At 37.4% G+C, this 10,057-nt stretch overlaps 1 protein-coding gene across 8 annotated transcripts in view; it reads right to left on the reverse strand.

Moving 5' to 3' along the window:
• Positions 1 to 8,864, reverse strand: part of LOC132683859 (multidrug resistance-associated protein 1-like) — an 88,140-nt gene extending 79,276 nt beyond the window's left edge. For 6 of the 8 annotated variants that reach the window (XM_078452886.1, XM_078452885.1, XM_078452884.1 and 3 more), the window contains exons 1-2: positions 8,609 to 8,864; positions 3,572 to 3,633 (exon numbers count right to left, since the gene is read on the reverse strand). In XM_078452886.1, coding sequence (XP_078309012.1) covers positions 3,572 to 3,633; positions 8,609 to 8,680 — 134 coding nt within the window. In that variant the 5' untranslated portion in view covers positions 8,681 to 8,864. Of the gene's footprint in view, positions 1 to 3,571; positions 3,634 to 6,431; positions 6,724 to 8,608 lie in introns of those variants that run through there. The other 2 variants (XM_078452883.1, XM_078452882.2) reach the window with 2 other exon arrangements.
• Positions 8,865 to 10,057: the final 1,193 nt, after the last annotated feature.

Consider the following 10,057-nt stretch of genomic DNA (forward strand, 5'->3'; position numbering starts at 1 on the left):
GAGCACATTTTAATTGAATTATTCATATAATTATGGGAGCTTGAATTTGGCCTAGGAAATAATTTCTGATTTTATTCTGTAACTCAAAGAACAGATCTGAGAACACAATTAGCCACTGTCTTCAAAAAGGCATTCTCTTAAACAATAGCTATGTTTCAGCTGCTGCTGTTTAATTACCAGATAAGAAATCAAATTAGATTCATGCCAATGACAGTTCCAGATAGGAGCATGCTATAAAAATATTTCCTATCTAGGTCTAAGATGTTAAATTTGAACAGAAAATAAATGTTATATTCAACAATTATATCTTATTGGTTTGATTGATCTGAGATAGTGACAGATATTGAGGTGCCATATTTTAAAGTTTGTTGTGCCTTATCCTGCGTATTAAGTTTAATTTCAGCTTCATATTTTAGGCTTCATAAAATGGTATTCATAATATTTAAAACAAATACATATAGTTTTTATAGTTTGATAATTAAGTTTTAAAAGTACAGTTACTTAAAATTAATTTTATTTGCATTATTTAAATTCTGTCATATTTTCTGTGACTTAAAACTGACAGTCTGAAACTTTTAAAACCAGAATAGACCTCACTCTTTCTCTCAAGACATGAATGAAATATAACTCGGGTTTGGAAAATAAACATGAACAAAAAATCATTAAGTATAAATAGCCCACATTTACATAATTCTTATTTAACCTTTCTTTTTTTATAGTATATATATATATATATATATATATATATATATATAATTTAACGTAGTATGTTGGTGTAAAATTTTTGCCATCCTCCTTAAGTGATTCATAGATTTGTGTTAACTTGGAATTCTTATAACCCAACCCAATTATATGCTTCTGCTCAATTATTTGCTCACCAAGTATATCGGTTCTCTACTTACACTGCTTTCATAAAAATCACCAATGAACTTTACAATGATAAATTCAATAAAGAATACTCAATTCTTTTTTTTTTTAATTTACCCCTCTTCAGCATTAGGCACTACTGACCACCTTATTGTCTTCCTTTTTTGACAGTTTCCTTAGCTTTCAAACACACTCTTTCTTTTGTTTGTCTCTTACACTCTGAATGTCTTTCCTTAGCTTTCTTGTTAGATTACCACTCCTTTTACCATTTAAATACTGAGGAATCTCAATGTTCCATTTGTTCATCCCGTTCAATTAGCTCTCTTTCTGGATGATCTTATTCATGCTCATGGCTTCCACTACTGACATATAGTCAATGACTCCCAAATCCGTATTCATAGATCAAAAGCCTATATATCCAAACACCTATTTAATACTTTTTATGGGAATGAGTTAGACATCTTAAATTGATGCTTCTCTAAACTGAACATAAAGTTTTTTGTCACACCTGAATCTGACAGTTAACTGAGCCAAAAAATGATTAACATTCTTCCCAGTTCTTCAATTTCCTTATCTAATCAACATTATTAATTAGCTTTTGAATCTGTTCCTTCCTCTTCATCCTCCTTATCATTACGATAGTTCAAACTTTAGCCATAAATCTACCAGGATAATTGAAGAACCTTCTAACCATTCCCTCTATCTCCATTTTCATCTGGTACATACCATATCCACACAACTGCAAAGGTGATTTTCTGAAGCGCAAACACGAATACATTACTCTCTATTTAAAATTCTTCAGTGGCTTCTCATTATCTTTGGAGTGACCTAGAAAACTCTTTATGATCTGTTCTTTCAGTTTGATCTCTTGCCACCTCAACTGGCTGCAATGGGGGAGGGGTCAGTTCACTCTCGCCTCTGGTTTGCATACAGTATTTGCTCAATTTGGAATGCCACTTGGCTTCATCTTACACATTGTCAAATGTTGAGTTAAAAGCATGAATTACTTGCAAAACATTCCCTAACTATGCAAATGCGCTTACATGGCGCTCCTGAAATTTGTTTCTTTATAATGCTTATATTGCCTTTTGCCTTTTGGGTAATTGAAAGAGCACCTTTTAATCTTTCTAAATCTACTACAAATTCCTAGATGATAGGAACTAGGTCACTTTTCTCTGCATTTTTAAAGGTTAGCATAATGCAGGGTATCTGGCACACAATCAACCTTTTCTGTTTCTTTAAGGATTCATCTATGAGAATCATGAGAGCATATTTGTACATCAAATTGGGAAATTTTGTTTCTATTAACTATAGAACAAGGGGCATAAAGTTAAGATAATAAATTTAGTTTCCTATGATCATGAATTTTCTGTTATGGGGGAAAAATACATTTCTAAAGAAACTTCTGAATTTATAAAATTAGAAAAAGTCAGCTCTGCTCTTGTTTGAATTCTAGATGAATTACTCTGTGAGATAAATCACATTATATGTCTTATAAAAATGACTGTGTATGTGTTTTAGTAATTAGTAATAGTAATTAAGTAATTAGTAATATATATAATAGTTATATATAACTATATAATAGTTATATTTTATAATATATAATGTATATATATGTCTATAATATACAATATATATAATATTTTATGATATATATAATATATATACATATATAAAAGCTCAAATTGAGCTTGTGATACAGATAGATAGACCTCAAATATTTGTGGGAGTATTCCTAGTAAAGAGTAGAATAACAAAATGAAAAAAAAAAAAAGCATGAAACATGGACTCAAAGAATCTGACTTCTAACACCAAATTGGTGTGCTTCTTCCTGGGTATCAATGGACAAGTTACTTCCCCTCCTTAAGTTTCAATTTTCAATTTTCTCATCTGTAAATGCCTATCTCATAAGACTTGGGGGGAGAATTAAGTGAAATTATATACACATATATACTGGATAATAAAAAAAATCCCAATTTCTGCCTCTCCATAGTGCTAATATGATACAAATCCTATAAAGGGACAGCCATATTGCAGGACTATTAGCAATCTTATCTGTGAACCACTTTCTATGTTACTATCTGTGGTTTCTCTATAATAAATTTTTTTCTTTTTTTTTTTAATTTTTTTAACGTTTATTTATTTTTGAGACAGAGAGAGACAGAGCATGAACAGGGGAGGGGCAGAGACAGAGGGAGACACAGAATAGGAAGCAGGCTCCAGGCTCTGAGCTGTCAGGACAGAGCCCAACGCGGGGTTCAAACTCACAAACTGCGAGATCCTGACCTGAACCCAAGTCGGACGCTCAACCGACTGAGCCACCCAGGCGCCCCTATAATAAAATTTTTTCTATGAGAAAAAATCTTCACAAAGTCATTCTATAAAAATATTCATGCTGGAACATCTAGGTGGCTCAATTAGTTGAGGGTCCGACTTCAGCTCAGGTCATGATCTTGCAGTTTTTGAGTTCGAGCCCCGCGTCGGGCTCTGTGCTGACAGCTCAGAGCCTGGAGCCTGCTTCAGATTCTGTTCTCCCTCTTTCTCTGCTCCTCCCCTGCTCTCTCTCTCTCTCTCTCTCTCAGAAATAAATAAACATTAAAAAATATATATTCATGCTTAGATTAGAGGAATAACATTTAGGTGTCGTTTCCCTTGGAATCTTCCTTAGGGTAGTATGTTACATACAAATTAGTAAAATTCCTACCTGCTAAACCAGGAATATGTCATCCTACTGAAGAATGAAGCACTTTTCTCTGGATTGCATTTCTAGAAAGAAAAATACAACAAGTAGTCTGTGAAGAATATGCCTTTATATTTGAAATATCTTTGTCAGCAGGTGGAAAAGTACACATGAAATAATTTCATTTACTAACAGTCGCAGCTATGTTCATATCGTAATCCTTAAGGAATAAAATTAAGATATTAGAATGGTGGATAGACTACAAGCATTTTAAGATTTCTCCCAAAATTATCATTATGACTCGTTTTCACAGCAAAAAACCATGTAGGAAAGGAAATCATTTCTGATATTTCTACTTCTCATTCTCTCTCTGTGTGTGTATGTATATACCCTCAAATTTCTATGACTGTGTATATATGTGAAGATATATATATATAAGCTAAATTTAAAATATTTTATTCACTAAATTAAAGATAGCTTTGTCTTTTTCTGGAAAATAGAAAAATAAGAGACTAATAGTCATTTGGTTTACTTCTGTGTGTTTAATTACATATTTTTGTATAAATGTATAAATACATAAACAATTATCTATTTATCACCATTACATATTATTTTGGGAAGTTATAACATTTCCATAAATTCCTTCCTGTTGATCTGGTGAGTTCAACCAAAAGAAAGTTTTAACAAAGAAGGCCTCAAAAGTAATCATTTTATATTTTTAGAGTTAGCATCAATGTCTATATTTTAAAAAGTAAAACTGATCACCACAATCAAGCTCATTATTAGAAACTGTCCCATATTTAACAATTTTATCATATATCCTCTCTAATCCGGTTCTGATTTCATACATAAAGTGTTTACCATGTTTTTAAAAAATTCTTATCCTAGAAGGAGTGAGTGCCAAAATTCTATCCTGTACAGCAAAATGTCCTCAGTATAGAGGTGAGAACATTATTTATTCCAAATCTGCTCTCTGAGTTGTAGCAAATGACATACTATAAATCACTGAAGATACATATAATTTACTCAACTGCTATCTACCTTGATATTACTGTTGCAAAAGTAAATGCAATGACAAACATAAAACAGTCATCATCACACTGTGGCCCAAAACAACCACTCACTCACTCCTGTGACCTATGATATCATCATCACTACTATTACCAAACATATCATTTGGAAAATAAGTGCACGTATTATTGTGGAAAACGTTCCGAAAATTCTTCAATTAACCTGGAAGTCACATTTTCTTTCACAGGGAGTTGCCAATTTGATCATTTACCACCAATGAAAAGATTTTATTCACATCCAAGACACATGTATGTCTGTGGCAGATTGAAAATGGCTACAAATTCTTAGCAGCTTTTCCCATCAAGAGGTAGACTCCATTTTCCACCCCTTGAATCTGAGCTGGCGTTGCTTCTTATTTTGATCAGGAGTGACACAAAGAGAGCTCCAATTCTAAGCCCCAAGAGGCTTGGTGTGCTCAGAACCCTGAGTGCACCACGTGTCTGATCCTAAGCTGGCCTGCTAATGGATGAGAGACCCCGGAGAAGAGAGCTGAGGTGCTCATCTGTCTGTCATCCTGGCTTGGAAACTGCCAGACATATGAGTAGACTACCCAGTCACCATTCAACCCTCCAGCTGGCAGTAGTGCTTAAAACAGTTCAGCAGAGATCAGTCAAGCTGACCCAAACTAGGTCATGATCCAACTGATCAGAGAATCATGAGCTAATTAAAAAAAAAAAAGAAAAAAAGTGGTTGGTTTCAGCACCCATGTCTTACAAAGCTTCTAGAGAGGGTTATTTTAGCAGACCAAGAACTCAGTATTTGATTTAACTTTCTGTCTAGGCTCACTGTCCATGGGAAAGCATCTCCTATGAGGTCCTTTGAGTCCTCTGTTAAACAGACTCCTTAGATGTGGGCCAGGCATCTTACACTGAACTTGTCACAGTGAATTCCAAGCATATTTACCTCCCAGAAAATAAACAGTAAACAGGTAAAATATCTGGTGAAGGTAATAAGCCTTACCAAGCACCAAGAATGTATGAATGACTTTTTAATAAATACTTACTGAATTCATAGCACGGGTCTCACTGAGTTCATTATTGATATATTGCCACAAAGCAACATCTATATAGAAAACTAAGAACAATTCTAAAAGTATCTTTCAGTGTTCTGATTTCCTCCTATCCTCTCCTAAGCATTTCTCAGTCCTTCTAACTCACTTACCCTCACTCTGACAGTATTTTTGGTCTGCAGATCTATTTACCCCAAATCTTTCCCATTTTCCTCATCTACCCAAGCCTAGTACAGGCCTTTGTTTTCTAAGCCATTTTCTTATCTACTGTACTTATCTACCATTGGGCATATAGCAGGAATTCCATAAACATACCTTAACATTTCTGACTTAAGGGCAATTTTCAACTAAATAGAGGGCCTGTTATTTCTGGATTATGATGGAAGAACAGGAAGTATTCAGACCATGAGACCACAGCATAGTCAGGGTCCAGGATTAATGCAGCGTGTTGCTTTCAGTCTCCTTGGGTTCAATCTTCAGATGTGGCCTATGAGGATATGGTTTGTGTGACTGCTACATTTAACGGTATCTCATAACCCCTAGCTTCAGGAGCTCTCTTTTAGATACTGGAGGAGAGTTCTGGAATTGGTGGAGGAAATTAAGTGGAGGTGGAAGTACAGCTTCGTGGAGAAGGGAAAACATCCAGAAATCAAAAAGAATTGGTTTCTTAATCAATTATTATGTGCCAGATTCTGTACAAAGTATATTATCTCATTAACTATAACATGTCTTTGTGGTGAAACCATTTCTGTCATCCCCATTTTACAGAAGACAAAACGAAGACCTAGAGTTTAAGAAACTTACCTGAAGATCCTCCAACTAAGAAGTTTAAGCAATTGGATCTAATCTACTTAGTTCACTCTATCTCCCAGCCATAATTCCACACTCTCAACTCTACCTGTTACAGGCTTTTGCTGATGCTTAGAGATACCCTTCCTCCTGCCCACATCCTTCTACTTCACTTCTGGCTAATTCTCACTTGTACTTCAATCCTATTTAAGATTTATTGCCTTCGGAAAGAAAGAAAGAAAGAAAGAAAGAAAGAAAGAAAGAAAGAAAGAAAAAAGATTTACTTTGATAATTACTTTCTCCCATCCCAGCCTTCAAGGCTTATATTGTTGTTCTGGGTTACCATAGCAATCTCAACATATTCTTCACGAAGGATTTAAAGGGCTTCAGTCTTCACTGGATTTACCCTCACTGTTTCCTGACTAATCATTTGCTCACAGTTTCTTCTCTCCTGCTAGACTTAATTGCTCTGAAAGAAGAAAACCATATTTGATTTATCTTTATATTTTCAGTTTCAGCCCAAAGACTACCTCATAACAAACATGTTTTGGAGGAATGAATGAATGGCCACTAATCACTGCAAGAAAAATATTTAGAAGCATTTTATTCGTAGGTCACCATGCCGACCGTAGACTATCAGGTAGTCATATTCTTGGGGTGCCTGCGTGGCTCAGTCAATTAAGCATCCAACTGTCGATTTTTGGCTCAGGTCATGATTTCATTGTTCACTGGCACTGTCAGCAGGGACCCTGCTTGGGATTCTCCCTCTCCTCTCCTCTCTCTCTCTCTCAAAATAAATACATAAATATTAAAACAAAGCCATGTTCTTAGTTTATAAGTAGGTAGTATTCTTATCTGAGATCTATTATGTCAAAAATATCAAGTCGTTTTAATGGAAGGTAATTAATCATAAAAGGTTTTCAATATGCTTTGAAACCTTTAACTTTTTTTTTTCAATTTGACATCACAGAAATAACAAAAAGAAAATGCAATTAAAACTAGTATTTTCAATCTTACCTAAATGGATTCCTGGTCCACAAAGCTATCCAGATTGAATAACAGTCAAAGATATAAACACTGATGGAATCCTATGGGAAGAACTGACTGGAATTTGGGGCAAGAGAATTATTTGTTTTATAAATTCCCTCCCTACAAGTGTGTAATTTACTGCCACCTCTGTAGTTGTATTAGTGATGTTAAACCTGTTTCCCACTTTAAGCCTAACAAATAAAAAAGGTGTATTGTCCTGGTGGAGCTCTTTCATATTTTTAAGCGATTTATTCAACATTTATGTTTTATAAACTTTTAAAAGAATACTTTCCATATAATTTGCTTTACCTTTAAAAAAGTTTATAGTTTCATTTCATATGTAATCAGAACAGTATCGTCATATGTATTTGACACTTGGAGTCACTAACAAAAACCAGGAGTAGAACAAGATCACCTGGATCTGAAATCTCCCTCCTCCTCCTCCTCCTCCTCCTCCTCCTCCTCCTCCTCCTCCTCCTCTTTAGAATTACAGAACTACTTAACGTTAGGGGCTATTTCTAAGACTTGTCTCCTATAGTGGTGAAAAGTAAAACAAGTGGAATTTTTTGTTAAGGAAATTCCTCCTAACACACAAGTGCGGGGTTCATTTCCCTGTACTTCTGCCCTAGCACGTGACTCCTATTGTGGAAGAAGCACGTGTTATCATGGGGGCAGAGTAAGGCACAGTTCAGTGTCCGCAGTTTCTGGGTTGCTCCAACCTCAGTCTCCCAAAACTGTCGGTTAACACAGCATTATTTATCCCGAGTCTCTCCTGGGGTCTGCCACCGCTTGCAGAATTCTAATTCCAACCTCTACTCCTTCAGCGATGCCAGGTCCACTCGTTCTTTTCTCAAATGCTTGTTTCTGTTTACTACGGGGGAGTTATTCATCCCTTCAAACAAAGATGCCTCTTTCTCTCCTCCAGCAGCCTCCTCGACTGCCGCTCTCAAGACTGCCCTCGCGCGCGTGTGTGTGTGTGTGTGTGTGTGTGTGTGTGTGTGTGTGTGTGTGTGTCATGTGTGATTACGGCTGAAACAAGGCTCTAAACCATCACTTCGCGTTTCAGCGTCTTAACAGGAGGCTCTCCCCTCCCCAACTCCCTTTCCCCATCGAGAGTGGCCGGGAGACCGCCCGCCTCTCCCCGCAGGACCAATAAGCATTACCTGCGCCTCAGGCCCCTCGGGGACCCGCTCGTAGTCGCCGCGGGCGCCCCACTTCCGCGGGCCGGAGAACATGGTCCCCGGGCGCCTGGCGACGACGGGAGGCGGAGAGAGGCACCGAGGCTGTCACCTCTCTCCGCTGGGGTCGATCAGTCCGGCGCCTACAAGGTGGAAGGACGCGCGCACTCAGCCCAGACCTAGTTGGCAGTCGCCGTGCCCGGACCCGACCCTTCCCGCGAGCGCGCCCCGGGCGACCGGCAGGGGGCGGGAGGCGGGCGCGGGGTGGAGCAGGCAGGGGGTTCGGAGTGGGGGGTAGGGGCGGAAGGAGAGGCGGGACCTTCTGTAGGGTACTAAGATCTGCCTCCGGGGGAGTTTGCACTTTGTAGGTCTCCACTCTTGAAGCTGCAGGATTGCTCTGTTAGAAAATCAGTGTTTCTTCATGATAAAGCACAAAGCTCATTTCTCCCTGGGACGAGGGAAGAAATTTTGTTTGTAAACAGAATATTGCAGTTGTCCCCTACAGGAAACTGTTAAGGACAACAGGTGTCAGTAGAATTGTATGAAGTGAATTTTATTGGACTGGTTTTAAAATTAGAAACACATGAAATGCTTCCCTTACTATTAGAAAACCATAAGAGTATATGGAATCTAAATTTTATTCTTCAAATTAAGTATAAAGCAACATAATAAATGAAAAACTCCCCAGTAACTAGAACTAGCAAAGAGCTAAACGAGATACAAGACATATAAAAGGGAATATAATGTTAAGGATGGCATTTTGAGTTTCAATAACTATTAAGGAACAGGGAGCCTTGTATAAAGACATACTGCTATAGGGGCACCTGGGTGGCTCAGTCAGTTAAGCATCACTCTCTTGCTGGTCTCAGGCCATGATCTCCTGGTTGGTGACATTGAGCCTAGGGTCAGCTCTGCGCTGACAGGGAGGATCCTGCTTGGAATTCTCTCTCTCTCTCTCTCTCTCTCTCTCTCCCTCTCTCCCTTTGCCCCTCCTCGACTTGTGCTTGCTCTCTCAAAATAAAAAAATAAAACATTTTTAAAAAAGAAGAAGTCTGGTGTATGCAATACTTTGAGGAAGATTTGCTGATCCCTGAGATGTGTCATTGGTCTGAGGAAATATTTCGTTTCAATTAACTTAGACCCTGAAGCGACAGAAGAATGAGCAATTTTATTTATTTATTTTATTTTTTAAAGTAGGCTCCATCCCCATGTAGGGCTTGATCTCACCACCTTGCGATAGAGAGTCTTGCTTCACTGGCTAAGCCAGCCAAGCACCACAAGAGGAAGAAATTTTAGACATTCTGAATAATGGGGTAAAGATAAGGCAGTGTGATGATTTTACAAGGATGGGTAATTATATTTCAGGACAAAGGAAAATTCTGTCTGCTTCTTGAAATTAATGTTAGAGGTAAATAGAAAGAATGAGATTTAGCA

This window comes from Panthera onca, chromosome C2, assembly GCF_046562875.1.
Source record: "Panthera onca isolate mPanOnc1 chromosome C2, mPanOnc1 haplotype 2, whole genome shotgun sequence".
NCBI lineage: Eukaryota > Metazoa > Chordata > Mammalia > Carnivora > Felidae > Panthera > Panthera onca.